At 43.2% G+C, this 18,527-nt stretch overlaps 1 protein-coding gene and 1 pseudogene across 1 annotated transcript in view; both read right to left on the bottom strand.

The window, feature by feature from the left end:
• Positions 1-6,673: 6,673 nt before the first annotated feature.
• Sfmbt1 (Scm like with four mbt domains 1) overlaps positions 6,674-18,527 on the bottom strand; it is an 81,325-nt gene continuing 69,471 nt past the window's right edge. The window contains exons 15-21 of the mRNA XM_032919444.1: positions 17,673-17,812; positions 13,648-13,757; positions 12,528-12,703; positions 9,572-9,750; positions 9,153-9,398; positions 7,861-7,989; positions 6,674-7,310 (exon numbers count right to left, since the gene is read on the bottom strand). Coding sequence (XP_032775335.1) covers positions 7,170-7,310; positions 7,861-7,989; positions 9,153-9,398; positions 9,572-9,750; positions 12,528-12,703; positions 13,648-13,757; positions 17,673-17,812 — 1,121 coding nt within the window. The 3' untranslated portion in view covers positions 6,674-7,169. The remainder of the gene's footprint in view (positions 7,311-7,860; positions 7,990-9,152; positions 9,399-9,571; positions 9,751-12,527; positions 12,704-13,647; positions 13,758-17,672; positions 17,813-18,527) is intronic.
• Positions 13,839-13,914, bottom strand: LOC116915187 (annotated as a pseudogene).

The following is an 18,527-nucleotide window of genomic DNA, read 5'->3' as shown; positions in this document are numbered from 1 at the left end:
ACAGGCTCTTATGAAGCCCAGGCTGTCCTCAAACTTAAAACGAGGACCTGTAAAACAAGGATGGCCTTGTACTCCTGATCTTCATGCCTGCACACTGCAAATGCTGGGATTATAGGCCTGTGACACCAGTCTGATTTCGCTGTTTTGTTTGAGATTCGGTCTTGTTGACTTGCCCAGGCTAATTTGAACTTCTGGACTCAAATGATCCTTCCACTTCAGCCTCTGAGGTAGCTAAGTGCTACTACACTTGCCCGACCCCTCTTAAATAGTTACTTTAATCCAGCCACTTTTCATTTTATGAAAATGGTGAGATGAAGTGCAAAGTCAATATGCACAAATCCCTGCTCTGTTCACTTATGAGATACAGCTACAAAGAGAACGGTTTTTGTTTGTTTTGAGACAGCATCTGGGACTCATTATGTAGACCAGGATCTGCCTGCCTTTGTCTAAAGGCATATGCCACCACACCCAGTCTGATTTCATTTTTTTTCCCCCTCCAAAACACCGGTGTGCAGACAGACTCCCGTTTAAGTTTGTCTTACTTGCCCAGGCCCCTAGATATTTCTGCTCTCTTTAGATACCTCTTATTGGTGCCTCAGAGCTCTGACTTTTTTGCTGCATGTCCGTGGACATGTGCATGGTACAGGTCCAACCTACACCAAGCTATCTTTGTTGACCAATAAATACTAAAGAAATTCCTCAAAAAGTTCTAATTATCGAAGAGGGCTAAATACCTCCCAAAGATTTTTTTTTTTTTTTGTTAACGGAAATATAGACTAACTCAGGGGGGAAGTGCAGTTCTGCGGCCTTTCTTAGTCGACTCACACACCTGTATCTCCATACAGCGTTCTAGCTGTAAGGATGCTGTTCCCCATTTCTGCCCCACCAGCTGCTGCCCGAGCGGCAGGGCAAGCCCCGCTGACCTCCACTACACCTGCCCTTTCCTGTGCGTGCCAGTCCACCCGCGCTTTCAGACTTTAGATCACACAGCTAGGTTTCTCTTCTGGGTAGGAACTTCCTGAAGGCAGGGCTAGTCTTAATTCATTCTTGAATCCAGCAGATTTGGCACACAATAAATATAAATTTACCTGAATTTTAACTTATACATTTTAAATGTATTCAAAAATTTATTGAAAAAGATTGAGGAAATAAATGATTGGATAAGGGAATGTAAAGTCCCCTCATTCCCTGTAAGTCCAAGAAGGACCCTACACACAAAGTGCTCAACTGTTAAACCTCATGTGCAGAGAGAACCAGAGTGTGTCTTAAAGCGAGAGAGGCTGTGGTTGGGCACAAGGAGATTACTAGTTGCTTGAAGACAGAGTGCATGAAAAAAACTGCACGCACAGCTGACAAATGAAGTCTGGGAGAAACACAGCTCTGCAGAGTCCGGTGTGATACTGCTCTGCACACTCAGGTGTGACACTGCTCTGCACACACAAATGTGACACTGGTCAGCACACTCAGGTGTGACACCGGTCAGCACACTCAGGTGTGACACTGCTCTGCACACTCAGGTGTGACACTGCTCTGCACACTCAGGTGTGACACCGGTCAGCACACTCAGGTGTGACACCGGTCAGTACACTCAGGTGTGACACCGGTCAGTACACTCAGGTGTGACACTGCTCTGCACACTCAGGTGTGACACTGCTCTGCACACTCAGGTGTGACACTGCTCTGCACACTCAGGTGTGACACCGGTCGGCACACTCAGGTGTGACACCGGTCGGCACACTCAGTTGTGACACTGCTCTGCACACTCAGGTGTGACACTGCTCTGCACACTCAGGTGTGACACTGCTCTGCACACTCAGGTGTGACACTGGTCAGCACACTCAGGTGTGACACTGCTCTGCACAGTCACATGTGGATGGTTCTCAGGCCTACAGAGTCTTCAGCATTTGAGAACAGAATTCCCAGGTCTGGGGAGTGGGATTCTGCTCACTCCATCTCTTCTTAGTAATTTAAAAAACAACAAAGAAAACGAAACAGAACAAAACTTATCTAAATCCAGAAGGGACAGGTAAGACGCCAGTGGGCGGGGCGGGGTTAGCGTCTAGAATTTTATGTAAGTAGGAAAGGCCTCTCCTACACATTTCAGAAATGATCTTCTGAGGCCCTACTAAGAGTCTGGAAGAATGTACTCTAGCCAAAAGCCTTTCTTATGGTAAAGTTAGCACAAATGAGGTTAAATTAACACGTGTCTTTCTCGTAACCACTTAAAACTGTCATATCACAAGTTTACTATAAACTTACTGGCCAAAAAGAAAGAAAAGCACGCATATATTCATTTAAAATAGTTTTGTTTTGTTTTTAATCCTTTAAAATTATACCATCAAACCTGATGGGAGTTATTTTAATAGGTATTCTTGTGCATATTTCTCCTTAAATGTACTTTGTCTTCAATGCATAAAATTTTAAATTAAGAGGAAAAACAGCAAGCAGGAATGATACAGTGCCAGAAGCATCTCATTTTGTTCCAGACAAGCAACTTGTTTTGGTTTTTTAAAGGCAAATACATTAAACAAAGTGCATTTCTTCCAAAGAGAGAGTACTGGAGAGAGGGCTAAGGACGGTGCTGGAAGCAGCCTGGAGTCCCATCCTGGCGAGCCCCTGATTGTCTTTAGGGAGGGAGGTGGGAGGGAAACACGAGCACTTAAAACCCCAGAAACTCTAACAAAAGGGGACAGGAGACTGCCTGCTTTACCCCAGCCTGGGCTTTGTAAATGTCTGTGTCCTCTGCTGATCATCTGCGTTGTGACTTGCCCTTAAAGTCTATAACCTTGTTGTGACATTATGTGACCCCCCTCAATTCTGCCAAGCTAGACAGAATAAGGCCTACAGGAACCCTGCGGCCTGAGTTCCTCTCTCACACATCAGCAATGGTGACATTGTTTCACTGTCAGAAGTTCCCTCCCTCCCTTGCTTGCTTCCTTGTTTCCCATGGTTCCATTCCACACTTTACTGCTGGTAATGACAACTGTCTGCTGAATCCGTTGCTTGTCTCTTTCATAACACTTCGCCATGGTAGGCCACAGTACCCACCACACCAGCCTCGTCAGAAAAAGTATGAGAGTTTTAGAGCTACTTTTAATCCCCCAACCTCCCCTACAAACCTTCACCCTGGTGTTGCTGGTTCTTGTGAGACTCTGACCTATGTGGCTGAAGACAGCACTAAGGAAAACAACCCCAAGTGAGTGCAACTGGAACCAGATCCATTTGGACTGGGCTTTGAGCTTAGAATCTTTAGAATGAAACTCCAGGTCAATAGGTAGCTTATTAGAAAAAATTCAAATTCCCCAAGTACACACATTCTCATACAAAGCAATCATCAATGTTCACGAGTAAAACATTTAAAATAAAGCCAATGGCAGGAAAGTGACCATTACTTCTTGGTTGTACAGGAGGCTCTGTTCTTACAGAGTTTCTGAGCCAGCATCACGGTCACAAGACACAGAACTTACAAAGGTCCTAGGACCAGAGACATCCAAATTTACAAAGTGATTATCTTGTCTGCCCAAGTTCTCTACTTCACTTCTTCATAAGAACACGTAGGAACGTGTGTGACTTTGTACACATAGAGAATATCCTAGTATGTAAGGCAAGTTCAAACTCAGTGTTATTTCCACAGTCTAAGGACTCTCCCAGCACTGGTGGCAGTCACTCAGACTGGACGAGATCTCTTCAATGTAAGCTTTGGTGAGAGGGTGCCAGCTAAGAATAAGTCGCAGTGACAGTTCTCATGATTCTACAACAGTTTTTACAGTGCTACTACCGATGGTTTAGACTGCCTGATTTTCTGTGTCTCTTGGAAACAGTGTTGGCTTGCGAGGGGTGGGATGTTTTGAGTCCTATCTGCCGTCTTCAGACTTCACATTAGTAACTACAGTGGTTCCAAAGAGCATGTAAAAGGTATTCAAGTCCTCAGGAAGCTTTGGTCGAATGCCCTTTCCCTCACAGTGAAAATACTTTTATTTCTCGAAGAGACACACAAAGGTCGAACTCTGAACTGGTTTTCTATGCCTGCCTCTATTAAAATTCAATAAATATTTACCAAGATCTTCATTTCTAGAGCTTGGCTAGTACCCTTCCTACGCCTGTATTATAAAAACAGGGAGCTGTGTACATTGCTAAAGAAAGGCTAAAGATGTAATTAAAGGGCTCCATTAATGTATCTCCTATATTTAAAAAGGACAAAGACATTTCACAAAGGGAAATAGCATATATAGTCAAAATATCAGAACTAATCTGCACATACAGTTGAAGGTTTCCCTAGAAGACCAATATAGCTGTAAAGTCTAGTTTGGGTCTGTTAAGTCTTGAGGTCTAGGAGGACAATATAGTCTGTTCGTGTATTTCTAAGTTTGTCAACCAGGTTTAAGGTGGATCATAAAAAACTTGAGTGCAGGCAAGCTATGAGAACAACTGCAGGTGAACTCTAGACGAAGAGTCTCCTCACAGCAAACATCTATGGATTTTGAGGCTGGCTGTCTCAGAGACAGTTTCCCATACAAATGTGTAACACGTAAACTATTTACCCCAACAATGCAAGCTATCGTCAAACTTAAAACACCCTAGCATCATAACCATTACTGCTACCTAGCCTAACCTCTGTATCTTTACAGATACATGAAATGAAAACAATCTTTAAAAAAGGCAGGATCGCACATAACCTGGGCTAGCCTAGAATTTACTATGTAGCCAAGGTTGATCTTAGACTTCTGATTCCCCATTTCCTCTTCCCAAATATTGGGATTAAAGGTGAATATCACCGTACCCAGTTTGAGATTAGAATTTTATACTTAAAGGTCCCCTGCAAAATCCCCATTTAATTGTCCTCTTCTGTGTGAAGAGAGTTGGGATAGACGATTCTTTGATAGGACTGTCAAGTGTATGGTATCCCAACACGAGTGCAAAACATATTCAGGGAAGCCCTCCTCTTGTCTAACTTACACAGAGACTGAGTAATTATGGTAGCCTAAGACAAGACTGTTGTGTTCCCCACCCCCACCCCCAGCCCCACTCAGGCTTTGGGTCATGTGCTTCACCTTCCAGACAGAATACCTGTTATCTCTGGTAGCTCTGCGTTCTGTGATCTGAGTCAAGGAGAGAGGTAAATTACAGTCAATGCTGTCCCCTTTCATTTCACTAAGGTAACAGTGTGAGACCCTATAGGCATGGGTTCTATGTCCTCATGACTCCCCTTTGTATCAGTGACTCAACTCCTGCAGTCTCGGGAGATTCTACGGAGAGCCACGGCATGTCAGTCTGCCGATCTGCTCCCTAGTACCACGTCTGCTTCTCTCCATGGCATCAGAGAATTACGTTTTTAGAGGATGGATCTCTAAGAAAGCTCAAATAACTGAACCATTACTTAAATGAAGCTTCTTCCCAGAGACACCTGCTGGTGGCCTATGTGAAGAGCTGCTGCTTTAAGACTCGGTTAGACGGCTATCCAAGGAAGAGGGGGATCCACACTACAGACGTTCCCAGGGTCCATAAAAACAGGTGGAGTTGAGGTAAGAAAAGAAAAAAATCACAATTTAAGTTTGTAATGATATGACCTTATATTTGTATGCTTGTTCAGAATTTACTCTGTTTGCAGTTTTAAAACATTTTCAATTCTTGAGGAAAAATGTTTAGGGTATAAATCTGTAGGGATTAGGGTAATCAAAAATAAATAAATAAATAATCAACAAGGAAAACCTTAAAGGAGGCAACTGTGTCTGCATGTCTTTCTTTACTCATGGCTGTGGTAGATCAAATGCTATTCTTCGGTAATAGCTGAACAACGCCATTGTAAGTGAAAATTCACCTGGAGCTTCATGTCAACTTGAGTTTAATTAAAAAGAAAAAGAAAAACTTCAAAAGAATGAGCTACTGAGTGGGAATCTTCAGACTGTAATTACATTCAATTTAAATTGGTTTAACTGAAGACAGGCATAACCGTGGCTAGACAGAGATTTCTAGACTTCTTAACCACATCTCACATCCAAGTACCAACCAGGCCCTGCTTAGCTTTCCAGAGGAGAGAAGATGGGGACATTTCGGGTAGCGTGGTCATAGACTCTTAACTACCTCTCAGTACTCACAACCAAGGACACTGTTAACAAACTTCATACTTTGTGCCATCCCCAAAGACACATTTCTCTGCCATGTGTCTACTTGGACATACCCAGAAAACCAGAAAAATGGGCTTGACAGTGGGTCCAAAGAACACACACTCATTTTCACTGAGAGTAGAAATTCCAGAAATTAAACAGAGGTAGTTAAACAACTCTACAGAAAACTAAGCATAAAACCAAAGCCACTTAAATACCTTTCAGAACTAATGGGGGTGGGGAGAAGTGAAGACTGAAATACTTTGTAAAGCTACTTAACAGCAGTGGCCAAAACTGGGTGACAATGGAGGACACAAGAGTGGAATTCCTAGGACAGCTGGTGAAGGGGCTGGGGTGTAGGCGCTGACACGATACCTTTAAGAAAGCAGGCAGTGCCGTCTCTAATTTCTGTCATAGTTTTAGCATTCAGCTTAAAAATGGCATCGTACAAAAAATGTCACTCATGGCTGTAAGCGCAGTCATCAACAGAGGTAGTAAACAAAGGAACTCCTAAGATAGATTTTAAAATGGATCGAAGTGTGACTATACATTCAAAACCCTAGAGCCACTTCAGTATCCCCAAAACGAACTGCTTTAATTTAGAAAAGCTTAAAAACACAACAACAGTGGGGCACTGCCGTGCCTTAGGCACCATCCCAAGCCAGTGCCGACTTAAAGCTATGTCCTCTCTTTTCAACAAAGAGAAAGCAGAGAACAGAGTTCAATCTACAGAGGGAAGGAACAGAATGAAAATAACCAAATTGGTGTGGTCCAGCTGTCACAGTCATTCTTTGATTTCAGGTCCCGTTAATGGTCATTCAGACTTTTAAGGGTTTTTTTTCTTCCTCACGACTTTTAAACTGGAATCTTCTAAACAGAAGTCCACATTTCCATTGCAGGAGAGCCATTTTGTGCTCTTTTTGCTCCCTCCTTCCCTGAAAGTGCAAAGACAGCAAGCCAGCACTTGCAGGCCGACAGCCCAGGACGACTGCAGCTGCCCGTAGAGCAGGGCAAAGGGCTTGCTGCACTGTGCTTCAAAGACCCAGCTCAGTCTGCTTGTCCTTCTCAGTTGGCAAACTGCTCATAGAACGCAAACTTGATTCTCTCTATGTGATGGCAGAGCTTGATGGCGGGGCCCAACTTTAAGTCCATGCACTCTTGAACAGTGGGGAGGGTAAGGAGCAAGAGGGCCTGCCCATCAATTTCCTGTTGAGGAGAGAGAACAAAGGCTGTGACGTGCACACAAATGAGGCCCCTCACTATGTAGCTTAGACTGGCCCAAATTCACTATGTAGCCCAGGCTAGACTCCAACCTGTGAGCATCTACCCCACCTATCCGGGAATGGGGGTAACAGTCATAGTCGATGTTTTATACGGAGAATGAGATAACGGTCATAGACGATGTTTTATAGGGAGCTACATCTCCATCTGCCATAGCTACTGGCATTTATTTCACCATCCCTGCATCAAAGCTGGTCATCGTGCTAGAGCCCAGCATATTAGAGATGATACACTTGTTTTAAAAAGCAGAAAATCACTATCCTTAAAAGATGAGGCCGACTAGTAGATGCTTGACTTAAGTCACTTAGAAGAGAGGCTTAGATTCTGAGGGCGCAGCCGTACCCTGTGGTGCAGGTCGTGAATGATGAAAGAGAACAATGGCCTTCTTTCCTAAAGCTTGCAATTTTTGCCCATAGCATGCATAGTTCTACATCAAAGAGACATTGCTATTACAGATTACCCCGTCTGTGGTTACCTGATCAAGGAATATTCTTGCCAACGGAGCGCAGTCGGTGGACCTGATGAACCGCACGACGTCGGCCACACTCCACTTCAGTGGGTTACTGTCCAGGTGAAGCCTTTCATCAACTTCAATTCTTATTTCCTTCATTCCCAAAAACAACATCAAGTCAAGTGGGGTAAGAGCTTACATATTTTTAGAATGTCTCCCAAAGAAATTCCACACTCCTTCACGGAGGATTCAGAGCAGTCCTTCAGGCTGACATTTCCCACCCCACTTATTCTCTTTCAGACGGATTTTTGCCAGAAAAGACAAGAGGCTCACATGTATTAGTTATTTGGGAAATTTATAATACAAATTTTATCTTTTTAATTTATGTTCCCCATGTGTTTCTGGGTGTTCTTAGTTCTCTGGTAGGATGCTAGAGCAAATGGTATTTCCAATGAGAACATAAAAAATAAATCTTTTATTGCTTCTGTTAATAGGACACTTAAAAAGTCCAGTTTAAAATAGTAAATTTGTTTTGTTTTAGAGAGGGTTTCATGTTGCCCACACCAGCTTTGAACTGGTCTCCTGCCCCCACCTCCCAAGCACTGGGATTATAGAAGTGTGAATGACAGCATACCTTGTTTTAGGCTGTACTAAGGATTGAACCTAGGCAAGCACTTTACCAGGTCTAAAATAGTAAGTTAATTATAATAGCCCTTATATTAATCAGGTCACATATTCAGGTCATTTATGTACATAGTAAATTGCTAAACAAAACAGCTGAATAAGGGAATTAAATGAATAAATGATTTGCTTCTAGAAAATTACACATATTATAAAAATTATTTAAACAACACTTTTCCATAAACCGAATGGCCAGTTATAAATAAGCAATGAAACCTTTTCTTTTTACTGAAAACAAGCGGATTCTCTGAGAATGTCCCTTCATTAACAAGCTCATGCAGATCACAACTTTGACGGTCACTCTCCTTATCTTTTATTTACTTGTGTTTGTGTGTATGCATGTGCACACACGCACCCATGCTGTGCCACAGGAGCCAGAAGAGGACAGGAGAGCTGACACTCCAGGCGGTGTGCGGGATGCCTGCCAGGGATGCTGGGAACCTAACCTGAGTCCTCCAGAAGAGCAGAGTTTTCTCAGCTGCTGAGCCATCTCCCCAGCCTCTGAGGCTCACTTTAAAATGGCCCTGGAAATTCCTCCTAAGCTTATGTGGACAGAAGTGAAATGCTGGCACCATACGCAGTGACAGAGGGAGATGAGAGGGACAACGTGAGAGGAGATTCTTTTCCCGTGGTACCTTTGGTGAAGGAGGCTTGTTTTCAGCATCTGCGGGTGAGGAAGTCTGGGCCTCTCTTTTATCCGTCTGTGTGTCTGGGGGCAGTGGGGTGGACATCTCAGTCTGGGTGGGAGAAGGGGAGCATGATTTTTTCTCTGACACTTCAGACTCTTCATGTAACTCGTCCTGTTGCTCGGATGTACTGCCCTCAGTGAGCGAATCATCATCTCCGTCATCGGCATCATCCTCATCCTCACCCCCGCTTCCCTGCAGGCAAAGGAGAGAAATCTCTCTGAAGCCCAGGACAAACCACTCACTGGCACAAAACCATCTTCTGACCAGAAACTGGAATCACAAAGACGTGTAGGCAATATGTATACAGACTGTAAAGCAGGGATCGTTTGGCCCCTGGAGAGGAAGCCACGTTACAGATCTTATACCTGGGGTGAGCCCACTGGGGTATTGTCAACAGATGCAGAAGAGCGTTTCTTCTTATGAACAAAAATATTTTTCCGCCTTTTTCTCCTCTTACTGGTTTTTTTCAGGGCACAAGATAAATTACTATGCCCACCGGGTGGTCTCCCAATTCTTTTATTTTTCTTCTTTCCATAATAGTGTGCTAAATAGAAATGATCAAAGAGAAGGGAAAAGGTAGCTTAATTATTGTTATGTACCTTAAAGCCACAGGAGTCTATGAGCACAGCAGAAAATGGGTTTACTACATTTGCAGTTTAAATTCCATACACTAGAATAAGCAGAGAAATACATATGATTTGTACTAACATGTAGAAGCATACGCAAAATAAGTCAAGGCAGAGAGCATATCCGTTGATACAAAGTTCTCAGGGTCCCAGTCATTCATGACAGAGCAACTGCTTTCCTAATTCCCATCACTGCAGATGAACTTGCTCTCTCAGAACCATGCAGTGGGCTCTGCGTTACAGTGTGATTCGTTGTAATCTTGTGTCTTCTCTATGGTAGTGGGTAGGATTCTCCTGTACAGAGGTACCCACCCACTCATCTGTCTCACTGCTAACACTTGGGCTACATCCAGGTTCTGACGTAATTCAAGTTGTAATGAACCCAGCTTCTTTGCAAGAACAGTAAGTGCTCTCATCCACAAAGCTAGTTCTTTAACCCCTCACACGAGGTACGCCTTCACTGCTTTACACAAATACCTAGTAATCAAATGCTGGGCCTTAGCATAGAAATCTTGAACAATTTAATGTTTGTGTATAGAAATTTCTCATTGTAGCTTTAAAAAATAACAGATAAATGTATGTGGTATGATATGACATTCCAGTATGTGTATAATATGTATTACCATCAAGCTAAACAACATAGATTTCACTTTAGACATTTATATTTTTTTGTATTAGAAACATCTGAAATCCTCTCTACTATTTTAAACATAAAATTAAATGTTGCCAAAAGTTAGCTTTCCACCTGGTCAGTCTAAGCAGTATCTCCAAGAAAAATAAGAGCTTTTCTCTTAAAGTGGTGGATGGCATTCCTGAGCCTCTGTTCTGGGCCTCTACGCTGGCGTACACACAGGACCAAAACTGTAGAGCCCACTACATTACTGTATCCATCAATCACCTTCCCTCCACTCTCACCTTCCCGGGCTCTGATAAGCACTATTCTATTACTGACTTCAGTGAGAATTTTCAGTATTTTTCTTTGTGATATCCTCCCTCACTGCTCTAGCATCCCCTACATTGGGGCATCGAGCCTCCACAGGAGGCATCTACAGGACCAAGGGCCACCCCTCCCCCTGATGCCAGACAAGGCATTCCTCCCTCTGCTATATATGTAGCTGGAGCGATAGATCCCTCCATGTCTACTCTTTGCTTGGTCCTGTAGATGCTTGATGTCCCAGCACAGGAGGATGTTAGAGCGGTGGGGCAAGAGTGGGTGAGTGGGTGAGTGGGTGGGGGGCACCATCATAGAGAAAAAGGTGAGCGAGGATAGGATAGGGAATTTGTGGAAGGGAAGCCAGAAGGGGGGATATCATTTGAAATGTAAAAAGAAGTTTTAACTGAACTCAACCTCATGTAACTACAATTAGCTATTTAAGTATACAATTCAATAGCAGTCAGTATATTCAAATGACACGTAGCTATCTGCTCTGTATCATGTCAAAATCTCCCCTTTCATTACAGAGTTGTAGAAATTCATAAATGTTCTGGACTTCTTGGCTGCATACACATTAAACATACTTCCCAATACCGTAGCTTAGTGTCCTCTCTTTAATGGCAATATGCAGAACACAGCTTTCCCTGTGGCCTCATGTGTTCTTGTTGCCATCAGCGTTTCTGGGCCCTCACTAGAAACCTTTGCTCGCCTCGCCCTAAGGTCTGGAGACTACTCTTCTTTCTTCTAGAAGCTCTGTAGTTCTAGTTTTCACAGAAGGCATCTATGATAGGTCAAAGTTGATCTCTGTGTATGGTATGAGGTAGGAGCCGGAGAGTTTGCACACCCACTGTTACTTGTACCACATTAGAGTTAGCTCTTTCTTCACTATTTGTCACCCTTGTTAAAGTCATTTGATCATGCACATACCACTCTACTTCACAATCCTGTTTAACTCATTGCCTTCTCCTGCTACTCTTTAGTATTAGAGTCTTTCAGTAATTACAGTTCTCTCTTACAGTTACAAAACCAGTAGGTCCTTCAATTTAATCTTTGTGGTGTTTTAATTCAGGATTACAAAGCTTGGTTATTCTTAATGCTTGTTATTTTTCTTTAATCAAACCAGAGCTGGCAGAGTGGTCTATGCCTATATTCCCAGTAATCGGAAGGCTGAGTAAAGTGGACACAAAGTTTGAGGCAAGTCAAGGCTGTATAGTGAGTTCCAGGCCAGTCAGGGTTACATGGAAAGGCTCTTCAGAACAAGAGCTGGGCACAGCGCTGCAACACTTGGGCTACATCATAGGACCTTGTTTCAAAAAACAAACCAAAGTCAAACCAAACCAACAAAGCCCCCAAAACAACCCCCCAACATCCCCACCCACCCTGCACACACACACGAGAAAAAGGAAGGCTTGGGATGTGGTCTGGAAACAGGAGGCTTGCCTGGCAAGCATGAAGTCCTAAGTTCGATACCTAATCCCTCACAGGGCAGGGAGGAAGGAAGTGGAAGAGGGGAGGAGGAGATAATTTTAGTTATGTAGTAAAGTGATATAAAAATGTAATATAATCTTCTGCAAAAATGAATTCCTTATCGGTCCTTCCATTTTTAAAAAATTTTTAAACATAAAACAGAACAAAACAACAAAACCAGAATGAGCTCATATGAGCCATGGTAAATCTATCATCTGATCCTTTACAGAAGCCTGTGCTTCTTTCTGCAAGACCTAACACGTATGGCCAACACATCTGGAAACCAGCACTCACTGTATTTGGTCTTTGTAAGAACAGAGCAGTTCTCAGAACATGTATCCAGAACCATGCGTGGACCAAAGAGGTTGGGACAACATTCCAGTTTGATACATGTTTGCCGGCAGAATTCCGTCACTCGGTCTGCTGTTCTCACTATCTCAACAGTAGCTCGGTAGCTCTTTCCTTTATATCTACGATTAGAAGACAGCAGATGCAAACTTATTCCACCAGTGATAACTCTGACAAAAACTAAGCAGAAATTTATCTAAAATAGTTTGAGAATTCTTTTTTAAATGGTTTATCTATTTTTATTCTATGTGCATTTGTGCTTTGCCTATGTGTATGTCTCTGTGATGGACCCCATGGAACTGGAGTCACAGACAGCTGTAAGGTGCTACATAGATTCTTGGAATTCAACCAGGGTCCTTTGGAAGAGCAGCCAAGCTCTTAACTGCTGAGCCACCTGTCCAACCCTCGGAGTCTGAGAATTCTCAAGACAAGAAGGAAGCTCTGTAGTCCGTACTTAAATCTGGTACGCTCCAACAAATAAAAATTAAGTCACCTAGCAAGACCAAGCCCCAGCTTTCTGTTCTGGGAAAAGTACGCACACATGCATTTACTCATTCATGGGAGCATGGAATGAATCCCAGGGGCCTCGAGCATGCTGGGAAGTATTCCACCACTGAGCTCTGCCCTCTAGCCCTGAAGAATTTAAATACTACTTTTACTAACTACTATAAAAGCACCTTTTTCACTCAATTTGCCTTTATCCCCCATCAGTGACCCTCAGAGTCTGGCTTGAGGACAATATGACTTGCCAACTGCCATCTACCCACAAAAAAGTTCAAATCAGAAAGCAATGGTAAATGTTCATCAATTTTCACAGAAGTTTTAAAACATAATTTTATATATCTTCGCTCTAATAAAAAGTGTTCTTGTATTTAAGTCTCTTAAAAGTTCTTATTTCTTAGAATTAACTGTCACATAACAGAAAGAAAACCAAAAATGGGAAATAAGCTCGGTCCTTGACCACAAATGGCTGCTGCGGCTCTGCTCTGGGGTACAAATGATCTGGTGCTGTCATGAAGCTCAGAGACCTGTGAAGACAAGCACCAGGGTGAGGGCCTCTACTCACTTGGCCTTCAGGACTTCTCCACACCCATGCCACTCAGAGTCCTTGTCCAGCTGGAGCTCTCGGAGGACACGGCTGGGCTTGTATGCTGCGTTGATAAGCAAAGTAAGGACCTGCGGGGTTAAGGCAGACGTATGGGTCAGGAGGAAGGAGAAAGCAGACCATCGGTCTTCTCTTGTTTTTTTGTTTATGATGTGAACCTCAGACTCGAAAACTTGTAGTCATCATCCATGACTCACACAACACCCGAAGTCTGTGGTCACTGATCCAGATCACCAGTCTTCACGTTCTCGGCAGTGTGAAGACTTTAACATCAATTTGGAGCTTATTTCAGTCACAGTAGGAATGTCAATAAAATTAACCAAAATTGTATCAGCTGCGATTTAAGAGTAACTAGATTCTTTACAACATTCAGGAAAAAACACAATCAACACAAATTTGAAAGTACTCTAGGCATGTGCTTCCAAATGCTTTCCAAGCATAGTGTCCATGAACAATTGTATTATTTGGGACTTTCCTGCTGCTATGATAAAACACCATGACCAATAACAACTTGGGGAGGACAGGGTTTATGTGGCTTGCAGGTTAGTCTTTCACAAGAAGTCACAGCAGGAACCTAGTGGCAGAAACTGAGGCAGAGACCATGGAAGATGCTGCTTCTGGCTTGCTTCATGAATTGCCCATCCTCCTTTCTTATACCCAGGACCACCTGCCCAGGGGTAGCACTACCCACAGTGTGCTAGGCCCTCTTCCCACATCAATCATTAATCAACAAAATGCCCTAGAGGCTTGCAGGAAGCCTGATGGAGGCATCTTCTCAACTGAAGCTCTTTTTCCCAGGTTACTCTCACTTATGTCAAGTGGACAGAAAAACAACCAGGAGAAGGACGCTAGATAGACAGCAGCCTTCTTATGGCTAGGGGAATCTGGTCCAGAAACTCTATAGCTTCCCCAGCTTCTGCTTTGCCACTCTGAAGACTGATGGGTTCAAGCCCTCATATACATTTCTTACAGTAGAACATACTGGCTAAAGGTACTGAAACTCTGAGAGATTCACAGTTCGATCATGGACTCTAGTTAATGCCACAGAAACTCTTTAAGTTGTAAACTAATCTCGGTGAACTCAAGCACTTACACACACTCCTGAGTGTTGGACTTATGTGCATGTGCCTGTATCACCCCCATCGGCCATCCCATCCACCGAGCTGATCTAGGAGTGCTTGGAGCCTGAACTTAAAGAGTTCCAACTGACAACTTCAGGCAAGGCATCCCAATCCAATTACTCCCACACACTGTCAGCCATCTATCTCACCCATTGCTGGGCCATGTGAAGCCGAATCCTGATGCAACTTCCCTGGTACAACCTCTCCCAACTGCAGTCTCCACGCTGCTGCTGGTCAGGAACCCTCTAGCCAGCTCACGTGGTGTACAGACTCAGGTAACGCACTTGAACTCCCTGGCACAGACCGCCCAAACTCTACTGCTGCTCATGGCAGGCCTACACATCCTGTGCTCTGGGTCAGCTTAATGAGTTCACAGGACCCTACCTTTGTCTGCAGCCTCCCCAATTCACAGAAAACAAATGAAGCTATAGTTACTGAAACGCAAAACACAACTAAGAACACAACAACAAAACCAAACTCAATAATTAAATGACCCAGTCACACACCTTTCAATAATAACTTTAAATATCAGTGGCCTAACTCTTAAAAGACACAGACTGCTTGAATGGATTAAGAAACAAAAATCTTTTTTTTTTTTTTTGGTTGCCTACAAGGAACCCAGCTTTAAAGACAGGCTTATTTTAAAGTAAAAGGATGTAAAAAAGTATTCCAAGCAAAAGGGAACTGGGAACAAACTAGCAGTTATCCTAATATCTGACAAAATAGACTTAAGACTAAAGGTAATCAGAGTAGACAGACAGTTCACTCTGATTAAGGGTCAGAGAACAATCAATGGAGAAGACAGAACAACTCTAAACATGTATGTGCCAAACTTTAGAATACTCAATCCCATAAAAAGCCTATTACTGGAATTAAAGACACAGATGACCATCAACCCAGTAACAGTTGGTGACATTTATACCCCACTATCTCCATTAGACAGGACATCTGGACAAAATGTAAACAGAGAAACATCAGAATTAAATTACATCACACATCAAATCAAGTCAGTAGATGGCAAGAAATAATAAAAATCAGAGCAGAAATTAATGAAATTCAAATAAACCTGCATAATCAATGACTCTAAGAGTTTGGCAGAACGTTAGCTAGGAGACTCGAGGCTGACAGAACTTTAGGTCCTGGGCATGCACCGCAGTACCCAGTGTTTAGTTTGCTCTACACAGTGTGAGGGGGTCTCTGACAAACACGTATTTTAGCTAGAAGTGAACCTATTTGAAAATTTGCTTGGGTGAATGTCCCCTGAGGAGTGAAAATAACTGTGTGCTACTTAGCCATGTAGGACAGTAGCCCCAGTCTTATCTGCAATTTTGTGTTCTGAGTTTCAGCCACATATGATCCACAGAAATAATTCACATATCTTCTATTGTGCACCACTTTAAGTAGCCCAATGAAATCCTGCGCCTCCCTGCTAAGGCACAAGATTGCCACCTCCGCCTACTCTGCCCATGCTGCACAGACTCAGCTGTGCAGTAATCAAATCAGCTCTTAAAACATGGCAGGGCTAACGGCTCACCTCAGAGTCGACTAATGCCACCTCTCTCGCCATGTGAGCACAGACCTCAGCTCACAGCATAACGAATCATAAGTGTGACGGTTTGGACATAGTTTGAATATGCTCCCCTAGTATAATGGATGTAGAAGGTGGTAGGATCTGACTGACATTTTGACACAATGTATTACCACCGGGGAGGGTGTGTCAAGAGGAATTTGTCTAGAACTGGCTTCCTCATGGGCATGCCTGTGTGGGCTTATCTTGATTTTGTTGACTGGTCCAGCCTAAAAGTGTGTAGTACCACTCCTTGGTTTAGGGCCTGGGTGTATAAAGGAGAAAGTGAACTGAGCAAAGCATCCATGCATTCGATTCACTCATCTGTTCTAGACTGTGGGGAAAATGAGAGTTTCCAGTTTCTGCTGTCTTGACTTCCCTGCAATGATAATCCGCAGTTATGAGCCACATAAACCCTTTCTCCTTTAATCTGCTTTGTCCATTTTTAAATTACAGCATCAACTGTTGTGGAGTGGTTCCAATACTTTGATTCACTTGGGAATCTCTGTGTCCAAATGCTAAAGGTCCTTGTCCCCAATCGAAGATGCCAGCGGCCAATGACTGGGCAAAGGGAGACGGGGCGGGACCTTGAGAGGACACAGTGGGGAGGAGATGCAGGATTGCTGGGCTGTGGTGGAGACTGAAGGGGAGAGCTGCAGGAGAGCCATGAGCCATGGGAAGATGCAGGTGAGTGGCCACGTCCCCGGTGAGGCCTGGGTAGCAGGGAAAGGTTTAGGAGCCTCTGAGGTAGCTGAGGTATTTGGAAAATAATCTAAAGTGTGTATCTTTCACAGATCCAAAGAGAGCGTCTGGGCCTTGGAAAAACTGAACCATGACCTCCAAGGGGACAGTAGGGCTCCAGTCTCTCACAGTTCTGATTTGGTTCATTATTCTTCCTTATACATATAGTTTTCACAAAGATTTGACAGACACAAGACTTTCATCAGAAGCCATACTGATAAGGACCACTTATTCTTGAATTTTTTAGTCTCCAAAACTATGTACTAAATAAATCTTTTCTTCATAACTAACCTCCTTCAGGTATCTTGTTATAAGAACAAAAATATTAATATAATACACATAAGAAAAAAACTTAGAATCTACAAGGCTTGGCAGTTTTCACATCTCTAGGCACTATGAAGTCTTAGAATCACATCTGCCATGGCTAATTGCACGTAAGCAAAGTTAAGTTACATTTGATGAACTTACAGTTGTTCCATCAGCGGTACACCCTCTGCATGAGTGAGCCCAGGACACTCCGTTTAAGTTCCAAGTCCCACCCTGGGTCATGGCCTTACCTCTCTAAGGACCAGAACACAGTTCCCAGGTCCTACACACTGAGGCAGCTCAGCAATTCTTCCTTTATTAAGATACGGCCCTGAGAAGCAACGGTGGTTGAAGTATATCTTTGGACAACAGTATTTTCCATTGATCATCACTAGAAATGAAAAAAATAAGTGTTCGAAGTACTCATTCTCTCTCTATTCCATGTTTCCAAAGATGAGTTGGGGGTGGCAAGTGACATTATACATTTTGTGTGTGTGTAGATAGGGGTGTGCATGCTATGGAAGCTTTGAGCTACAGATTTCCAGCCATGGAGATACATATTTTGAAGCTTAGAATACAATGCTCTTAAATATCTTACATTTATGCTGGCTTACACAGCTTATCACTGTCCAGAACTACATCTGTTCATTAATTCCAGGGTAATTTTGACACAAATCTAGAGCCTCACGCTTCTATTGATAAAGGAAGTAGAGGACCTACTCCATACACTCACCAGACTTGATGACCAATTATTTCTTTTCTAGTCCTTCAAAATCAACTAGTCTATAGTACTCCTAGGGATAAATGTTGAAAATTACTCAGCCTTACAGTCTGTCCCCTAAGCCCCACATTAGTTGATATTTCAAATGTATAGGAGTTTCTGTTTATTTTATTTCGAGATAAGAATGTCAGTATGTAGCTCCAGTTGGCCTAGAGTTTTATGTACAGCCCAGGCTGGCTGCAGACTTGAGGTTATCTTCCTGCCTTTATCTTCCGTATGGTGGGATCCCAGTCACGTGCCACCACACTCGGCTCAATTGTACTCTTTACTTCCTGACGTAGCCCATTAAAAGGTAAGCAAGGACCTCCCCTCCACAATGTCACAA

This window comes from Rattus rattus, chromosome 13, assembly GCF_011064425.1.
Source record: "Rattus rattus isolate New Zealand chromosome 13, Rrattus_CSIRO_v1, whole genome shotgun sequence".
Taxonomy (NCBI): Eukaryota; Metazoa; Chordata; class Mammalia; order Rodentia; family Muridae; genus Rattus; species Rattus rattus.
Note: the sequence above shows the minus strand (reverse complement) of the source record. Positions and strands in the feature narration are given on the sequence as shown.